Below are 20,906 nucleotides of genomic sequence, written 5' to 3'. Positions count from 1 at the left end.
AGGTTTGCAGCTCTGAGCCTTCCGGTGGAGGCGATTAGTGTGGCGGCCGGTGGGAGTTGCTGTGGGAGAGGGGACTCTGGATGGGTTTTGGGTCGCATGGTGCCTTGTGACCCAAACTGGATTTGGCGGACAGTTCAGCCCCAGAGTCCCAGGTTCAGCTCAGTGTGTAGTGCCATGGAGACGCTGTCTCAGCGCAGCAAGCAATTCTGCCCTAGGCACTAGCTCAACTCAGCCACAGCACCCCTGCTGTGATGTAGGCTGGGTGGAGGACTAAATTCCACCCTAGGCACCAGCTCAGCGCAGCCGCAGTTCTCCTGCTGTGATGCAGGCTGGGCGGAGTGCTCAGTTCCACCCTAGGCACCAGCTCAGCGCAGGCGCAGTTCTCCATCTGTGACGCAGGCTGGGCAGAGCACTCAGCTCCACCAGAGGCACTAGCTCACATCAGTGAGCAGTTCTGCCCAAGACACTAGCACAGCTCAGCGGGCAGTTCTGGGGCCCTAACACAGGCTGAAGACAGCACGCAGATTCAGCCCAGAGGCCCTAGCTGGACTTGCTGGGCAGATTGGGCCCAGAGACTCTAGTTGAGCTGTGCGCACAGGCTTGGCGGCTCCAAGACTCTGGCTGGACTATCCACGCAGTATAGGCCCGGAGTCCCGGGCTGAATTCAGCATGCAATGTGAGTCCAGACTCCCTGGCTGAGCTTGGTGCACAATTCCGCCCCGGAGACTCAGGTGGAGCTCAGCGTGCAGTTTGGGGCCTGAGTCTCTAACTGTGCTTGGCAGACAGATTAGGCCCAGAGACTCTAGCAGAGCTTTTGGCACAGTCCCAGCTCTAAGACTCTGGTTGGACACAGTGTGCAGTTTGAATCTAGAATTCCTGGCTGAGCTTGGCAGACAGTTCAGGCCGAGTCAGTAACTGACCACAGGACACACTTTGGGCCAAAAGCCCCTAGCTGAGCTTGGTGCACAGTCCCAGCCCCCCAAAATTCTGGCTGGACCCTGTGTGCATTTTGGGCCCAGAATCCCTAGCTGAGCTCAGCAGACAGTTCAGGCCCTGAGAATCTAGCTGAGCTCGGCGCGTGGTTAGGGCCCAGTGTCCCTGGCTGGACCTGGCAGGGGACCCAGAAGGCTGTGGATACCTTGGCCTGACCCAACGCTCATTCAGAGACCCAGAACAATTGCAGGACCCACAGCACAGGGCAGCTGAAGATCACTGGCTTTCAGAGACCAAAACGACAGGGCTAACCTCCTGCCATCCACACCAGTGAAGTATCAGAGCTTCCAGCCTACGGAAATCGTGAGAAAATAAGTGAATCTATCATCAGACTCCCTCCATCCAACTATGGAAGCTACCCAACAAAAACAAAAACACCAAGATGTCAAAAGGACAGCGTAAAAGCATACGCAAAAACCCCCAAAACAACATGGCATCTCCAGGTTCCAGCTATCCCAAAGAAAACAACCCACAGAACTCAAATACAATGGAAATACAAGAAAATGGCCTCAAATCCTTAGTAATGAGGATATTAATGGAGGAAATAAATAAAATTCGTAATCAAATGCAGGAGGATGCAGCCAAACAGGTAAGAGACATAAAAGAAGCACATAGAGTGGAACTGGAAAAATTGCAGGAAAATGCAAACAACCAGATGAAAGAAATCAAAAAATCAGTTCAAATCTGAAGACGAAAATGGATTCAATGATAAACACACAGACAGAAGAAAAACGAGAACATGAGACCTCAGAGAAGAAGGCGAGCAACACAGAGGTGAGCTTTTCTAACAGAATCCAAGAGATGGAAGAACGAATCTCAAGTCTAGAAGATACAATCACAGATCTTGAAGCAACCATTAAGGAAAATGCGAAATCTAGAAAACTCCTGACACAAAACACCCAACAAATTAAGGGCACCATGAAAAGAAGAAATCTGAGAATAATAGGCATTGAAGAAAGAGAATATATCTGTCTCCAAGGCCCAGAAACTATTCTCAATAAAATCATAGAAGAAAATTTCCCCAATCTAAAGAAAGAGATGCCTATAAACATACAAGAGGCCTACAGAACACCAAATAGAATTGACCAGAAAAGAAAAACTGCCCGTCACATAATAATCAAAACACAAAACATACAGAACAAAGAAAAAATATTAAAAGCTGCAAGGGAAAGGGGCCAAATAACATTTAATGGCAAACCTATCAGAATTACACCCGACTTCTCAGCAGAGACCATCAAAGCCAGAAGGGCCTGGACAGAGATCCTGAAAATCCTAAGAGACCACAGATGCCAGGCCAGACTACTTTACCCAGCAAAACTATCAATAACCATTGATGGAGAAAACAAAATATTCCATGACAAAAACAAATTCAAACAGTACCTATCCACAAATCCAGCTTTACAGAAGGTACTAGAAGGAAAACTCCATCCCAAAGGGTCAAGCTACAACCAAAATTACTCAGGAAATAGATAACTATCCCATGGCAAAAACACAACTACACAAATGCTTGACTGGAACCAACATCAAAATTAAGACTCTTAACAGTCACTGGTTATTAATATCTCTCAACATCAATGGTCTCAATTCTCCAATAAAAAGACACAGACTAACTGAATGGGTACATAAACAAGATCCAACATTCTTCTGCATTCAAGAAACACATCTCACCCATAATAATAGGCATTACCTCAGGGTAAAGGTTGGAAAAAAATATTCCAAGCAAATGGTCACAAGAAGCAAGCAGGCGTAGCCATTTTAGTATCGAACAAAATAGACTTTCAACCAAAATTAATCAAAAGGGATGCGGAAGGACACTTCATACTCATCAAAGGTAAAATCAACCAAAATGACATCACAATTCTGAACATCTATGCTCCCAATACAAGGGCACCCACATTTGTAAAAGGTCTGCTAAAAAAAGCTTAAACCACACATCGATCCCCACACAATAATAGTGGGGGACTTCAACACCCCACTCTCACTGAAGGATAAGTCATTGAAACAGAAACTAAACCAAGAAATAACATCATTAACCAATGACATGGATCAAATGGATCTAACAGATATCTATAGAACCTTTCACCCAAACAAGAAAGAATATACTTTCTTCTCTGCACCCCATGGAACCTTCTCCAAAATTGATCACATCGTAGGTCACAAAGCAAGCCTCAATAGATACAAGAGGATTGAAATAATACCTTGTATCCTATCAGATGACCATGCTCTTAGGCTGCAATTCAACAACAACAGAAATAACAAAAAGCCTACACGTACGTGGAAACCAAACAACTCTCTGCTAAATGACACCTGGGTCAGGGAAGAAATAAAGAAAGAAGTCAAGGAGTTTCTGAAATTCAATGAAAATGAAGGAACAATATACCCAAATTTGTGAGATACATTGAAAGCAGTGCTAAGAGGAAAATTCATAGCACTAAGTGTCTTTAAAAAGAAATTGGAAACATCGCACATAAGCATCTTAACGACACAACTGGAAGCCCTAGAAAAAAAAAAGAAGCAGAAACACCCAAAAGGAGTAGATGTCTGGAAATAATCAAACTCAGGGGTGAAATTAACAAATTAGAAACTAAGAAAACAGTGCAAAGAATCAACAAAACCAAGAGCTGGTTCTTTGAGAAAATCAACAAGATAGACAGACCATTAGCCAAACTAACTAAAAGGCAGACAGACAGTATTGAAATCAACAAAATCAGAAACGAAAAGGGAGACATAACAACAGATACTGAAGAAATACGAAGAATCATAAGATCCTACTTTGAAGGCATATATGCCACAAAATTTGAAAATCTAAGGGAAATGGACGATTTTCTGGATCATTTTCATTTGCCAAAGTTGAGTAAAGAACAGATAAACAAGCTAAATAGTCCCATTTCCCCTACAGAAATAGAAGCAATCATTGATAGGCTCCCAACCAAAAAAAAGCCCAGGGCCAGATGGTTTCAGTGCAGAATTCTACCAGACCTTCAGGGGCGAGCTAATACCGATACTCTTCAAGCTACTCCAAAAGATAGAAATGGATGGAACATTACCAAATTCATTCTAGGAAGCCATAGTCACATTGATACCTAAACCTCACAAAGACTCAACAAAGAAAGAGAATTTCACACCAATTTCTCTTATGAACATTGATGCAAAAATACTAAATAAAATACTTGCAAAACGAATACAAGAACACATCAAAGATATCATTCATCATGACCAAGTAGGCTTCATTCCAGGCATGCAGGGATAGTTTAATATACGAAAATCCATCAATGTAATCCACCATATAAACCAACTGAAAATAAAAAACCACATGATCATCTCTTTAGATGCAGAGAAAGCATTTGATAAAATCCAACACCCATTCATGTTTAAAGTTTTAGAGAGATCGAGGATACAAGGCACTTTCCTCAACATAATAAAGGCTATATACAGCAAGCCAATAGCCAAAATCAAAGTAAATGGTGAAATACTCAAGGAAATTCCTCTGAAATTGAGAACAAGGCAAGACTGCCCACTCTCTCCATATCTCTTCAATATAGTACTCGAAATTCTAGCCAGAGCAATAAGACAATAAAAGGAGATCAAGGGTATCCAAATGGGAAAGGAGGAAGTCAAATTATCCCTCTTTGCAGATGATATGATAGTGTACATAAGTGACCCTCAAAGTTCCACCAGAGAACTCCTACAGCTGATAAATACCTTCAGCAAATTAGCTGGATACAAAATTAACTCAAAAAAGTCTGTAGCCTTACTATACACAAATGACAAGCTTGCAGAGGAAGAATTAGGAAAACCACACCCTTCACATTAGCCACAAGCAATATAAAATATCTAGGAGTCACTCTAACTAAGCAAGTGAAGGACTTGTTTGAAAAAAATTTCAAAACTCTGAAGAAAGAGATTGAAGATGACCTGAGAAGATGGAATGATCTTCCTTGCTCATGGATCGGGAGAATTAACATAGTAAAATTGGCCATCCTACCAAAAGCAATCTACAGATTCAATGCAATCCCTATTAAAATACCTACACAATTTTTTAAAGACATTGAAAGTTCAATTCTGAACTTCATATGGAAAAACAAAAAACTCAGAATAGCTAAAACAATCTTGTACAATAAAAGGTGCTCCGGAGGAATCTCCATACCTGATCTCAAACTGTACTATAAAGCAATAGTAATTAAAACAGCTTGCTACTGGCACAGCAACAGGCTGGTTGATCAGTGGAATTGAATCGAAGACCCAGATATGGATCCACACACATATGATCACTCGATTTTCGACAAAGAAGCCAAATCCATTCAATGGAAAAAGGATAGCATCTTCAACAAATGGTGCTGGTCTAACTGGAGGTCTATGTGTAAAAAAAAATGCAACTGGACCCATATTTGTCACCTTGCACAAAACTCAAATCCAAGTGGATTAAAGACCTCAACATAAAACCAGAGACACTAAGTCACTTAGAAGAAAAAGTGGGGAAGAGCCTGGAACATATTGGCACAGGAGACAACTTCCTGAACAGAACACCAACAGCCCAGGCCTTAATGTCAACAATTAATAAATGGGACCTCATGAGGCTGAGAAGCTTCTGTAAGGCTGGAGACACTGTCAAGAGAACAAAGCGACAGCCTACAGACTGGGAAAAGATCTTCACCAACCCTACATCTGACAAAGGTCTAATATCCAAAATATATAAAGAACTCAAGAAGCTAAACACCACCAAACCAAATAACCCAATTGAGAAATGGGGCTTGGAACTAAACAGAGAATTCTCAACAGAGGAATATCAAATGCCTGAGAAACACTTAAAGAAATGCTCAACCTCTTTAGTCATCAGGGAAATGCAAATCAAAACAACTCTGAGATTCCATCTTACACCCATCAGAATGGCTAAGATCAAAAACTCAAGCGACACCACATGCTGGCGAGGATGTGGGGAGAGAGGAACACTCCTTCATTGCTGGTGGGAATGCAAACTAGTACAGCCATTTTGGAAATCTATCTGGTGCTATCTCAGAAAAATGGGAACCGGGCTTCCTCAAGACCCAGCTATTCCACTCCTTGGAATATACCCAGAAGATGCATATACACTATGGAATACTACTCAGCTATTAAAAACAAGGAATTCCTGAAATTTGTGGATAAATGGATTGAGCTAGAAATGATCATAATGAGTGGGTTAACCCAGAAGCAGAAAGATTTAAATGGTATATACTCACTTATATCTGCATACTAGCCCAAGGGGCATGTTCCACGAAAGCTTTCACTTACCAGGAAACTGGGACAGAGGGGAGGACATCCTATTGGGACTCTAGATGAGAGAAGCATGGGAGAATGGCAAAGTAGAAGGATCCAGAGGGTCCTTGAAACCTACAAGTAGAACATTATGATAGGCAGATTTGGGCCCAGCGGTCCTGCTCAAACTAAGGCATCAGCCAAGGACAATACAGGCAGTAAACTTTAAACCCCTACCCAGATCTAGCCAATGGTCAGAACATTCTCCACAGTTGAGTGGAGAGTGGGATATGACTTTCTCACATACTCTGGTGCCTCACATTTAACAATGTCCCCTGGAGGGGGAGACCTGGTGGCACTCAGAGGAAGAACAGCAGGTTACCAAGAAGGGACTTGATACCCTATGAGCATATACAGGGGGAGGTAATCCCCCTCAGGAACAGTCATAGGGGAGGGGAATAAGGGGAAAAGGGGAGGGAGGGAAGAATGGGAAGACACAAGGGATGGGATGTAACAAGAATGAATTAATAATAAAAAAATTTTAAAAAAATAAATAAATTAGAAAGAAAGGCCTCTCTCTCATGAGGAAAACTTTTCTTAAGTTATGGTTAAATAAAAGCATGCAAATATTAGATATCATACCAAGGTCTTATTCAGCCTTTCAAAATGAATATGATGATGATAACTTAGAAATTATGCTAGGCTAATAAAGTGCTAGCAAAAGATCTCCTTTAAGGTGCACGACCTCACTAACCCTGGGAAGTCAGATAGATTTCCAGCACCAAGCATGATTTCCCTCCTGTTGAACAGGCTTTAAATCCAATTAGACAGCTGTTGGTTGCCACCCAGACATGAACATCACTTTTTCCCCCTTAGGGGAGTCTTACTATGCTGCTCACTGTCATGGATGATAGGCATCATGGCTGAATAGGATGACTGGCTTCCACCTTGTATGTTTACTTCTTGTTCACTTGGTATCAAAAGAGTCTACCCGTGTGTGTATATGTGTGTGTGTGTATGTGTGTGTGTGTGTGTGTGTGTGTGTGTGTGTGTATGTGTGTGAGAGAGAAGAGACAGAGACAGAGACAGAGAAAGGAAAAGAAGCCATGAAAACATAATTGCATATTTAGAATTCTAAGGGAGCATGAATTTGAAAGGGAGCAGGGTTTTGTGGCATGTGCAGGTTGAAGGAAGGAAAATAAACAGGAAAGTTGTTGTTATAGCCTAATTTTTGAAAAATAAAAACAAATTAAAAGAAAATGCAAAGCCTCACATGCATAAAGGTGCATGACACACAAGTCTGGTGATCTGAGGTCAATCTCTGGTACTCAAAAGCAGGAAGAATGAATTTCACATAGTTGCCCTATGACCCCCTATACATGCTCCACACATCATGTGCACAAACACAAAAAGAAAATATGATAAATATGAAGTTAAGTTAAATCACTTGTTGGTACATTTTGTTGTCTACATTTCATATGAATTAAAAAGATGGTTATTATGTAGCCGGAATGTTCTGCCTTGTGACTCCTTCTTTCATCCACCATTCTCCACCTCTCTTCTTCTTCCCTTTCAACCCTCTAACAGTAGATAGGAGAAAAGTAAAGGATAGAGATGAAAGGAAAGAGATCCTGGAATAAAGTAAGGGGTCAGAAATGGAATGGCGTTATCATTAGATTACTTCCTGCTGGCTAGGGGCATCGTGATCCTTGGGGCAAGTTTGATCTTTTCCTTCAGGATATGTAATTTCTTCTTGCTGTTGATTCCTCTTTGCACATAACTAGTTAAGAAACTGCAACCAACACCAACCAAAAACCTGAAGGACCAACATACACCACCAGCCCCCTCAATTGGGGCTCTAGAATTCCAAATGTCACACAATCACAAAACCTATGTGCAGCAGGCACAATCACACCCCTGCTAGAGCATGAGCAAAATCACAGTCAGCTGCTGTGAAGCAGCCTCATATACCCACACCTGGGATTAAAACAAAAACACATTCTTCAGGTCCTCTGTTTTTAGAGAAACCAAAATTCCAAACTTCTCACTATCGGTTTATTACTTCTTGCCTCCATAAACAAACAAGATGCTAAGATACAAATGAATAGATAGGATACAACATTCTCTGTCCACATGTCCTTCCCCATCAACTCTTCCCACTTATTTTCTTGGTAGCAAAACAAACACTGTTGCCCTTCAGGCAACAAAAATGGCTAAGTGGACAAGCGTATGGCATGCAAGCATGAGAATCAAAGTTCAAATCCTGAGAACCCACTTAAAAACCAGATGCACAGTAGTATTGTTTATGGTCCTAATGCTTCTGCAAGGAGATGGGACACTAAGAAAGGAAAATTCCCAGAAACTCTAGCGCAAGCTATCCTGAAATTCACAACAGAAAAACACTAATAAAACTCTGACTCACCAACACTCATATTTTAGTGTGTGTGTTCCCATGTTCACATGCATGAATGCACACATAAACACACTGAGCATCCATATACATGAAGTACACAGACACGCAAGAGATACACATACAAATGACCTTCACTGAATTTAGATTTCAAGAGTGTCTGTCTGTCTGTCTGTCTGTCTGTCTGTCTCTCTCTCTCTCTCTCTCTCTCTCTCTCTCTCTCTCTCTCACACACACACACACACACACACACACACACACACACACACATACGAAAAACCTTAGCAATCATATCTGTAATGACATCATCTCTGACTTTTATGTGAAGCAATCACAGTGTTTGACACCTATTTTGTTGCCCTTGAATGATACAACACAATATCCTAATCGCCTCTATTCAGTAACTGGAGATTTATCAAGAGCATAGCAAGCAAAGGTCGAAGTAACCAAAGCTTCTATACGAAGGAATTAAGCAGCAGTTGCTATGTTCCAGTGCTATCATTTGGGAAAGGCAGCAGAGACCAGAATCAGGAACCCAGGGAGTGAGTCTGTGTACAAGCCTTTTACACACACTGGATGCATTGAAGACAATGGCACTAAAAGAATGAAGGAAACAACTATTTGCAGACATCAATAACTGGCAATAGGAAATCTCAAAAATTTCGCTGAATGGAAATGACACTGATTTCACATTAATTATGTCCAGGGGTAACAAATATACAAACTGTTAATAACTTAAACATTGTAGTGACAAGTCAAATCTAATCTACCTTGTAAATATAAAATGTGGTTTATAGATTGGACAAAAACACAGAAATGAAGCATTGTGAAAAGCTATCAAGAATAAGGGTTGGCATTAGTCACTACAGATGATTAAAAGATGCCTTACTGGGAAAGAGTTTGCAAGGTGTTAAATTACACTTTAAATTATCATCAACTGATTCTGTGGTCAGTCTACAAAATAACTGGACCCAGATTATGACCATTTTTTTACCAAAGAAAACAATATAAAAGAATTTTTCATATTCACATACCAATTGTGGCTTCCTCTCACGGCCAGGACATCCTGTTCGTTCTTTTGACGCAAGTTGCATAGTGGATTCTTCTAACAAATTCACACAAGTGGTTAAAATTAACAATGTGAACAGTCAGTAAAAAAAAATTATCATCTATATAACCAGTCATTTGAAAACCTATAAAACTAAGCAAAAAAAAAAAAGTTGGACTTTAACAATTAAACATTCTGTTAAGTTTAATGTTCAACTGTATATTTATTTACTGGGTTATGAAATGTATACAACTACCAAATATTTCATATAACACATAGACACACACTAGGAGCACCACACTAAATTTATGCTCATATGTCAAAGATGAATGCACAGACTGTCCAAGTAAACAGAGATGAACACACACATAGAAAAAGATACTTATGTGGAATCACAGAAAGCTGTAGTGCACACTGTTTCTACCTGGAGAGATGAAAATGGCAAAGACTTACTTTCCTACAAGGTCTTACATGTCATTCGTCAAATACCTTCTTCCTCATATTGCAAATGTGTGTCTCTACTATTTTGACACACCATGTCTTTCTCATAAGACTCAGCAAAGGATGTGAAGTCTTCTTGGGTTCTCATTCTGTAGGTCAACATTCGCCAAACTACCTTGGAGTTTCATTCATTTTCAAATGTCACCTTCCCATTTGAAGCTTCAATTATTTCTTTAGATATCTAATTGTTTGCTTCTGGCCTAAAGGGTGACAATGTTTGGACCACTTTTTGTTTTACTTTAATTTTTTAGTGATGTTTGTTATTACATTACACATGTGGATGTTTTGTCTGCTTGTGTATCTGTCACCATGTGTGTGACTGGTGACTACAAAGCACAGAGTCAGGTATCAAATCCCTCAGAGCTTCAGTTACAAAGGGCTGTGAGCCATCTTGTAGGGACTGGCAATTGAGCCCTTAGTGAGCTGGTTTGTGTCCTGGAATGTGTTGGACATAGGCGAATGATTCTATGGTGTTCATACACAGGTACTTCCTAAGGCGACTGCTGAAGGGTGAGAACAGGAACCTGAGGAGGTGTGGAAGGTGGGAGAAAGAGAGGCAGAGAGTGTTGGCTAGAAGGAGCCACTGTCCTTGATAATAACTTGAGTACATGTACCACTGTCTATAGCTGCCTACCATCGTTTACTGTAAAGAAAACCTTCCCACTGAAGACTTCACATGTCTTCCCTCAATGCATTGCTACCAACGAGGGAAACAAGGTGCCAGCTGTCTTCTGGTTCTACCGTTCACTGCTGAGACCTTTCGCTGCTCCTATCTTATCTACATTCTTCCTACCCTTATAGCACATATGCCCTTCATTTTGTCACGAATGTATTTCCAGGATCTCCACTAAAATCCTTGTATTTATTCTTTGTAAACTTCACCCATTTTAACCATTGTTCCCTCTTCTTAAACAATTCCCTGTTTCTTAAAATGTTCATTTTAGATAAAAAGCCTGAAGCTCTTTATTCCACAACAGCTTCTCCATTGACATCTGGATGCAAATTCTTTCAGAAGCTGTGAACACCCGTACATGACTGTCACTCAGTGCCTCCATATTTATGGGGCAACTTTCTTTGGAAAAGAGAATGTCTCCATCTTCTTGTCTTAGTGGGCATTCCCTGTGAGAACGTCTAACTGTGGTTGTGAGCCCAACCTTTACCAGCTGAGCCATCTCTACAGCCCACCAAAGGTTTCTGAGTAACAGAGTCCTCACCTTTCTCTTTAGCAGCTCCTGTGCTTTCTCTTCTTTCCTCAGGACCCACAGACACTCGAGCACTCCACTTCTGCCGCTCGAAGATGGGCTGATAAAATGAGCATCAGTAAGGAGCTGCCGAGATTCCCCGACATCACATTTTCCTTTCTCAATATCAATTGTATATAAATAAAATTTGTATGTAAAAAAAAACAAAAAGCAAAATTTGGAAACAGATCCTTACAAATGCTATCTAAGCACATCTACATTTTCTTTCATTTGGTAATTGACAATAGGAGTCCATAATTGTATGAGTGTATACTGTGCGTCCTTTAACAAGAAGTTAACTTCAGGATGCCTAACTAGCATTTACAATAACCACAAGCCACTAGAATCATGAAAAAGCATGAGGACAAATCTTATTCTCATCTTGCTATAACAGGATGAGACACTAAAATGATTTCAGTGGACAGAAATGCTTCTTGCTGCAAAGTGAGAAATGCACAAGAAAAGAGCCTTTTCACCATGTCCTCTTGAAACTATCATAAGCAGTGTCATAGACCTAAGGTGCTAAATATATTAGCTAAAACTTTTAATAAGAAAAGATCTGATTGCATAAAGAGACCAGGTCATATGGAAAAAATCCTTAGTTTACCAGTTAAATAAAAGCATGAGAAAATAACATAGACTACACGAGTTCTTTTTTAATTAAGACAGAATAATAAAACTATGTAAAGCATTCATGAGGGATGGGACATAAAACTTTTTAAAAACTAAGGTCCTGAAATGTGTCTGGCACTGAGGGCCACATTTGCACCCACAGGAACACAAGTGAGTGGTGGTTGTTTCTGTCAGGAGCCATAGGACCTTGCCTGACCTGCCCCAGTGGCTGAGAGGCCCTGCTGGCTGAAAGCCACAGCTGTCTGCATACTTGAGATAATTATTCTGCCTGGCAACCACAAAGATCCAGCCTGACCTTGAGAAAGAGAACATTCGGTATATCGCGACTTCTGAATAATCGCCCCACTCCACACCTGCTGTCCTTGGGCCTGGCCCAGAAGATTTTGTAACTTTCCACTGCATTCCTTCCTACCCCCCGCCCTCTCAGAAGCTCACTTTAAATTTGGATACCCCCTTACAGTAAACTGCCCTCGACAAGCAATGTTTCCCTGGGCCCATGTCTCTGTTCTCGCCCAATTCTTTATTCACGGGTCGCGACCCTCCTCGCCACTCCACAAATAACTGAACCCACGGGTCGGGGACATGTTTCTTTTTCTTCTGCCAAGACAGCTGAAGATGTGAAGACACCAAGGAAGAAAGGAAATGCTTTAGTCATCTCTGGGCTGATGGCGCATTAATGAAGGAATTTCAGAAATTTCCTCTGTGGTTGATTTTTACCAACTGTGAACCCAAATTCTCCTCCTCATTCCCTGTGTCTTCTGTCTGTGTGCAGTTTGGTTACTTGTCTGTCTGTTGCCTTTCTAAAGTGTATGTCGGTCTTTCTGTTCTGTATCTGTGCCTGTGCATGTCTGTGCATCTCTCTCCCCCTCTCTCTCTCTCTCTGTATGTGTGTGTGTATTTGTGTGATTATGTGTATGTCTGTGCCCATGTGTGTCTGTGCCTGTGTGTCTGTGCCTGTGTGTGTCTGTGCCCATGTGTGTCTGTCTCTGTGCTTCTGTGCCCATGTGTGTCTGTGCCTGTGTTGTCTGTGCCCAAGTTTGCTTGTGCCTATGTGTGTCTGTACCTGTGTGTATCTGTGCCCACATGTGCCTGTGCCCATGTGTGTCTGTGCCTATGTAAGTGTCTATATCTGTGTATGTCTGTACCTGTGTGTGTCTGTGCCTATGTGTGTCTGTGCCTAGGAGTATCTGTGCCCATGTTTGTCTATGCCCCGTGTGTGTCTATACCCATATGTTTCTGTGCCCATGTGTACTGTGCCTGTGTGTGCTTGTGCCTGTGTGTGTTTGTACCTGTGTGTGTCTGTATCCATGTGTGTCTGTGCCTTGTGTGTCTGTGCCCATATTTGTCTATGCCCATGTGTGTCTATACCTGTGTGTGTCTGTACCCATGTGTGTCTGTGCCCATGCATATCTGTGCCTGTGTATGTCTGTGCCTGCATGTCTGTATCAGTGTCTGTCCCTAAAAGGGTCTTTGCTCTCTGTTTTTCTGAACAGCACAAAAAAAAATGCAGGAAAGGAACAAGGATATTTTAAACTGAAATATTTAATACAACTTGAAAGGGACAAAATCACCTTAGCGACCTTGAATACCACTCAAATGGCAAACATCTGCTATCAACTATGTCCACACATTACTTCCAATGCTTATGGGATACGTATTGTTTAAGGTTACTGACATGCTCTCAACAAATGGTTATCACAACACACATACACAGATGCATTATCCTGTGCAAGGGATTGGAATAATACATAGCTTAAGGTTAATACTGTGCATTTAGGTAGGTTGTAAAGCTGATTACATGAATAAGGCAAGTAAAGTTGGCTAAGTTGTTCTTTTAAAGGCTGATTAAGCTTAAATTGGCTGAGCATACAGTACAGTAGGCTAAGCACATGATCGTAAATGATCTCAAGGCACATTATTAACTTGGCTGCAAAGGCCAGCAAAAGTTCAGTCTCTTTGGAGTCAAGTGATATTTTGAGAAAAATGTGCTACCATAGATCTCTCTATTCATCTTCTTCTTAGTAGAATTCTTAGTCACTAGGAATGATCATCTTAGCAATGATCAGGTTCAAAAGGGGCCACTCTCCTACTGGCCATACTCTAAATGGCTGAGTCAGCAGTTCAAATTGGGGGTCTGTCTCTGCACTAGGATCTTCTGATAATAGAACTCCAGCAATAAGAAAAGGATATGAGGAAAAAATTCCAAGGCTAAGGCTGAGGAGGAGGGAGTTACTGAAGACTCTGAAAATGTTACGCATGGTGAAACTGACATGTTCTGACATTAGATATTATATATTGGACATGATCTCACTATTATAGTAAGACGTGCCTCACCAGGACAGTGACACCTATAACCATCCCAGCCTGTAGTGAACATTCACCAGTAAAAACGATCTTAAAGGAAAATCTAAGGTCCTGAATACCTTCCGTTGCTTCTTGCCACTGCCAGCCCATCTCATCTGTTCCTCCTCTGGTTTCAGTTGTACTGTTGTGGCTCCTGAGAGATACATATGTGGAGTTAAAATCAGACCTTAAAACAGTGAAATAACTGTGATCATCTACTTAAGTGGTGACACAAATGTTAAGAAAAGTAATGAAGACTCTCACCAATGGACAGGTCACCGAGACAGAAGCTAAACAGAGAAATAATAAACTAATGTTATGAGTCAACTGGACCTAACAGATAACTACAGAACATTGCATCCAAACACAAAAGAATGTACCTTTTTCTCAGCACCTCGTGGAACCTTCTCCAAAATTGACCACATACTCAGTCACAAAACAAGCCTCAATAGACACAAGAAAACTGAAGTAACACTTTGTATTCCACCAGACCACCACGTAGTAAAGCTGGATTTCAATAACAGAAGCAAAGGAAAGCTTACAAACTCATGGAAACTAAACAGTGGTCTACTCAATGACCACTGGGTCAGGGAGGAAAGAAAGAAAAAATTAAAGACTTTCTAGAATTCAGCAAAAATGAAGGCACAACATACCCAAACCTATGGGACACATGAAAGCAGTCCTTAACTCATAGTACTAAGCGCCTTCAAAAAGAAGTTGGAGAAGTCTCATTCTAGCCATTTAAAAACACACCTGAAAGCTCTAGAACAAAAAGAAGCAAACACACCCAAGAGGAGTAGGAAGATGTAGGCAGAAAATTATCAAAATCAGGGCTGAAATCAACAAAGTAGAAACAAAGAATACAAGTCAAAGAATCAACAAAACCAAGAGCTGGTTCTTTGAGAAAATCAACAAGATAGACAAGCTCTTAGCCAAACTAACTAAAAAGCAGAGAAAGAGTATCCAAATTAATAAAATTAAAAATGAAAAGGGGGCATAATTACAGATACAATGTGAGAAGTTATAATTTTTTTAAGCCTGTCATCATTTTTAAGCCATGGACTTTAATTTGAGCTGCCTAAATAACCATGAGTAAATAAGACACTGTTGACCTTGACAATGGTTGACAGGATAATAGCTTCAAATAATACTCTTCTTCTCCCAGGATCTTTTAATTTCAAATAGCTCCTCAGCTAAGGGTAGTACACCATACCAACTTCCTCTCTCCATAGTGAGATCTTAGAAATTGTGCAGATTTTTTTTCATGCTCTTTATTTTTTTAATTTTTAATTAATTTATTCTCGTTACATCTCAATGGTTATCCCATCCCTTGTATCCTCCCATTCTTCCCTCCCTCCCATTTTCCCCTTATTCCCCTCCCCTATGACTGTTCCTGAGGGGGATTACCTCCCCCTGTATATGCTCATAGGGTATCAAGTCTCTTCTTGGTAATCTGCTGTCCTTCTTCTGAGTGCCACTAGGTCTCCCCCTCCAGGGGACATGGTCAAATGTGAGGCACCACATGCTGTCACAACTGTGAGTTTATACCTATAACTGCCTTGCTATGCCTGAAATGCATTTGGGGTATTTTGGGGATTTTTTAATTCATCTGCTGCCTCCTGGCTTTTGTAGTCTTTCCATTAACTCTTCCTCAAGATCCTTGAGACTTGCGAGGAAGTAATGTGATATAGATGTGTACTGTTTAGATCTGAAAATGGCACAATCTTACTCTCTGATGGTCAGTTGTGTGTCTCTGTTAGTCATCGTCTTCTCCAAGAACAAGCATGACTGATGAATATTGAGAGTTCACCAACATGTTTATTGCAATAAGTTATTAATTGATGTTTTATTCTATATACCTTTAGCAAATAAGAGCAGTATGTTCCCACCAAGCACCTATGAAAAGGTTGATGGGACAATAATGGTGGCAGGTATAGGCTCCATTTTGTGAACTGTGCCTTAAATCCTGTCAGGAAGTTATTAATTACTCCTCTAACATTCCTGTGGACATATTTTGCCAGGCCAGTCATTGTAGCTCATGGGTTTCACAGCTAGGTAATGTTGATGGGTATTTTTCTTCTATGTTTGTTCTCCCAGACACGTAAATGCTAGCCAGTAGGGATGATATTTCTATATGAATACCAACTGGATTTCTCTTTGTTCTTTGATTAAATAAGTTTTATCTTCATGTATAAGGTCATATTATAAAGTTATTGAGGGCAACCAAGTAATGGCAATAGCCTCTAATATTTGGCATCTTTGTCTCTTGATTGCCAGCAATTGGGCTTTACTTATTGGCCTGTGGTGTCTAGTAGGGGCACTGTATCACTGTCAGAGAGTAAGTCCATTTAAACTCTCAGCTTCTACAGCAATAGGTTTCCATTTGTCTGTTTTGAGAATCCTTTAGTGTTACTTATCCACCCACGTATTTACTTCTGTACCCTTACCTCCTATGCCAAAGCCAATTTAACCTTTCATGTCCCATTACTCCTCACCACCTTTATGTCATTTCATTCTTTCTCCCCTCCACTTAGAGGCCCTGTCTATATTGAGTTTTACTATTTTCCTATTCTCCTTGGATATCTGAAGTGAAACACATATATGTAAAGGTTCAAAGCTGGCTTCCACATATGAAAGAAAACATATGGCATTTGTCTTTCTGAATCTGGGTTATCTCATGCAGGGTGATTATTTCCAGCTCCAGCCATTTACTTACATTTTCTTCTTTTAAAAATAATTTTATTTTTACTTTTTGTACATAGGAATTTTTTTAACTGAATGTGTGTCTATATAGTACATGCATGTCTGGTATCCACAAAGCCAGAAGGTGGCTGAAACTGAAGTCAGCGATGAACCACCATGTGGATGCTGAGAAGCTAATCAAAGTCCTCTGGAAGAGCAGTAAGTGTTCTTTGAACCACTGAGCCATCTCTCCAATCCTTAATTTTGATTTTTAAAGCTGAATAAGAATTCATTGTACAAACGTACCATATTTTCACTATCCTTACCTCAGTTGATGGGCATCTCAGCTCGTTTCTTTTCCTGGCCATTGTGAATAGAAAAGCAACAAACATGGATGAGCAGGTACCTCTGAAGGATAGCATCCTTTTGACATATGATTAAAAACAGTATAGCTGGAAGCTCCGCAGGGATTTTCATTGTGGCTATACCAGCTTTCACTTCCGCAAGTGGGGAATAAGCTTTAAGTTTTTCTTTCCACACAGATGAGCCAACATTTGTTGTTATATGTGGTTTTTTTTCTTTTGTATTGTATTTGTTTGGCTTATCTTAGCTATCTGACTGTGATATGATGAAATCACAAAGTGATTTTTTGTTTTCCATTTCCCTGATGGTTAAAAAATGTTGAGAATTTTAAAAAATATATTCTTAACCATTTCCATTTCATCTTTTAAGAACTCCCCATTCAAGCCGGATGCAGTGGTGCATGCCTATAATCCCAGCACTCACAGAGGCAGATGGATCACTGTGAGTTCGAGGCCAGCCTAGTCTACTAAGTGAAACCAGGACAGCCAAGACTACACAGAGAAACTCTGTCTTGAAAAACCAAAACAAAACAAAAAGAGGACTCTCCATTCAGTTGCTTAGTCCGTTTTTTAAAAATATTTTTCACATATACATTTGTCTTATTACACACATATACAATAAACTACCTTTGGCAAGAAGAATCACAAAACAATCAGGAATTATATAAATGTTATATTCATAGTGCTTTGGCTATTTGTATTTGGCAGCCTTGAAAAAAAACATCTTTCCTATCTTGGTACATCTAACATTCTGAATGGTTTAGTCCATTTTTAATCGAGTTTTTCGGTTAGTTGTTTTTTATCTTTAATTTTTTGAGAATATCATAATGACTACTGTATCTAAATCATGTCCTCCATCACTCTACTCCCTCCAATCTCTCCCACAGCTTCTTCTTTCATCTCAAATGCATGCCCTCTTATTTTGATTAACACACACACACACACACACACACACACACACACACACACACACACATATCTTGGTCATCCTCTTTAATATTGCTTACCAGCTTACTTGTTTAGGGATGAACACTCAGCACTGTATAGCCTATCAGATTTTGTATGTTATAGATACTAACCCCTTGTCAGATATATATAGCTAGTAAAGGCTTTTCCTCTAGGCTGCCTCTTCACTGAAATATCTTTGGCTATACAGAAGCTTTTCGTTCCATGTGCTCTCATTTGCCATGCATTGGTGTTGATTCCTGCATTACTGGAGTCCTGCTCAGAAACTTCTTTCTTATGCCTGTAAGCTTAAGCATAGCCATTTCTTTCCCCTCTACCAGGTACAAGGTACTGAGTCTTTTGGTGAAGTCATTCACTTGATTGAGCAATAAGGATGTAGTTTCGTTCTTCTCCATGTAGATATCCGCTCTGGCCAGCCCCATTTGCTAGAGAGGTGCTGTCTTTTCTCCAGTGTGTAATTTTGACATCTTGGTCAAAAATCAGAGGGCCGTAAAAGACTGTGTGTTTTTTGGTTTTGTGTTTGTGGATCCTTGGTGCTTCTCCATTGTTCCATGTGTCTAATTTTTTAGTATTAATTTATTCTTGTTACATCTCAATGGTTATCCCATCCCTTGTGTCCTCCCATTCTTCCCTCCCTCCCCTTTTCCCCTTATTCCCCTCCCCTATGACTGTTCCTGAGGGGGATTACCTCCCCCATGTGTCTAATTTATACAGTGCTAGATGTTTATATTTCTAGAACTCTAAAGTACAACTTGAAGTCAGAGGTGGTGATTCCTCTAGCAGAGTTATCACTGTTGAGGACTGTTTCATATAGTTTCAGGTTTTTTAACATTGACAAAGGTTGAATGGATCAGAAGACATTTTATGAGGTTCTCAAGGATTAATAAGAATATTTTTTAAAGATATGCCTTCAAAGCTGTACCAAGTTCACCAAGGAGCTGCCATGAGCAAGGCACACCCTCATATGCCAAGGAAATGTATGAGCAAGAAGATAGCATTCAAGTGGTGGCAGATTTGTCCAAGCAATGCTATGCTGTGGGGCTTTGATCCCTGAATGAATCATGTGGTGATGGGGGCATAGTGATGACTACTAATCCACAGTAGATGAACACTGGAATTGTGGTCATACAAAGAAACAGTGTCAATGTGTTAGAAGCCTTGGAATTACTTTGAACAATGGCTGTTCATTGGAGGAGTCCACATTCCCTCTGCAAATGCCTATTTTATAATTATGCATTATTGTACTATATATATGATACTCTCTGATGCCCAAAAATGTAAAAATAGATATGGAGATAAGTAACATGTAGTGCTTATTTTTATTCATAAATATTTGGGGGCAATTTTTTTAATTTTTTATTAATTTATTCTTGTTACATCTCAATGGTTATCCCATCCCTTGTATCCTCTCATTCTTCCCTTTCTCCCATTTTCCCCTTATTATCCTCCCCTATGACTGTTCCTGAGGGGGATTTCCTCTCGGGGGCAATTTTTTTGATGAAGAGAATGACTCTGTCTTCCTGCTTTAATAGGCATTCTGGCTGGTGCCATAGTTTGAGGAGGACCCCAGGGCCCAGACCCGCCTGTAGTTTTCCAGGACCCTCTGGATCCTTCTATTTCCTCATTCTCCCAGGCTTCTCACACCTAAAGTCTCAATAGGATGTCCTCCCCTCTGACCCACTTTCCTGGTAGGTAAAGTTTTTCATGGGGACGTACCCCTTGGACTAGTGTCTTGATATAAGTGAGTATATACCATTTAACTCTTTTTGCTTCTGGGTGAACTCACTCATTATGATAATTTCTAGTTCAATCCATTTGTCCACAAATTTCGAAAATTTCTTGTTTTTAATAGCTGAGTAGTATTCCATAGTGTAAATGTACCACAGTTTCTTTATTCATTCTTCTACTGAGGGACATGTAGGCTGTTTCCATGTTCTGGCTATTATAAATAAGGCAGCTATGAACATGGTTGAGCATATGTCCCTGTTGTAGGAAAATATAGGCAGTAAACTTCGAACCCCTACCCAGACTAGCCGATGGACAGGACATTCTCTACCGTTAAGTGGAGAAGGAGATCTGACTTTCACACAAATTCTGGTGCCCCATATTTGACCATGTCCCTTGGATGGGGACGCCTGGTGGCACTCAGAGGAAGGATAATAGGTCACCAAGAAGAGACACAGACTCGATACCCTATGAGCATATACAGGGGGAGGAGGTTCCCCTCAGTCACAGACATTGGGGAGGGGAATAGGGGGAGGGGGAGGGAGGAAGGAATGGGAGGATACAAGGGATGGGCTAACAACTGAGATGTAATTTGAATAAATTAATAATAAAAAAGGAAAAAATAGGCATTCTGACAATGGCTTTTTATTAGCAGAGTTCTCACCTTTCCTTTCAGTGGCTCTTGTGTTTTCTCCACTTTCTTCAGGATCCATAGACATTCCAGCACTCCACCTTGGTCGAAATTGCTCAAAGACGGGCTGTTAAAA

The 20,906-nt window shown here is 40.6% G+C and overlaps 1 protein-coding gene across 1 annotated transcript in view; it reads right to left on the bottom strand.

The window, feature by feature from the left end:
• Window positions 1-20,906, bottom strand: part of LOC127209829 (ankyrin repeat domain-containing protein 36C-like) — a 162,712-nt gene that overhangs the window by 35,242 nt on the left and 106,564 nt on the right. The window contains exons 43-46 of the mRNA XM_051169471.1: window positions 20,804-20,897; window positions 14,485-14,558; window positions 11,402-11,489; window positions 9,673-9,743 (exon numbers count right to left, since the gene is read on the bottom strand). Coding sequence (XP_051025428.1) covers window positions 9,673-9,743; window positions 11,402-11,489; window positions 14,485-14,558; window positions 20,804-20,897 — 327 coding nt within the window. The remainder of the gene's footprint in view (window positions 1-9,672; window positions 9,744-11,401; window positions 11,490-14,484; window positions 14,559-20,803; window positions 20,898-20,906) is intronic.

Source organism: Acomys russatus, chromosome 27 (genome assembly GCF_903995435.1).
Source record: "Acomys russatus chromosome 27, mAcoRus1.1, whole genome shotgun sequence".
NCBI classification, from domain to species: Eukaryota; Metazoa; Chordata; class Mammalia; order Rodentia; family Muridae; genus Acomys; species Acomys russatus.
Note: the sequence above shows the minus strand (reverse complement) of the source record. Positions and strands in the feature narration are given on the sequence as shown.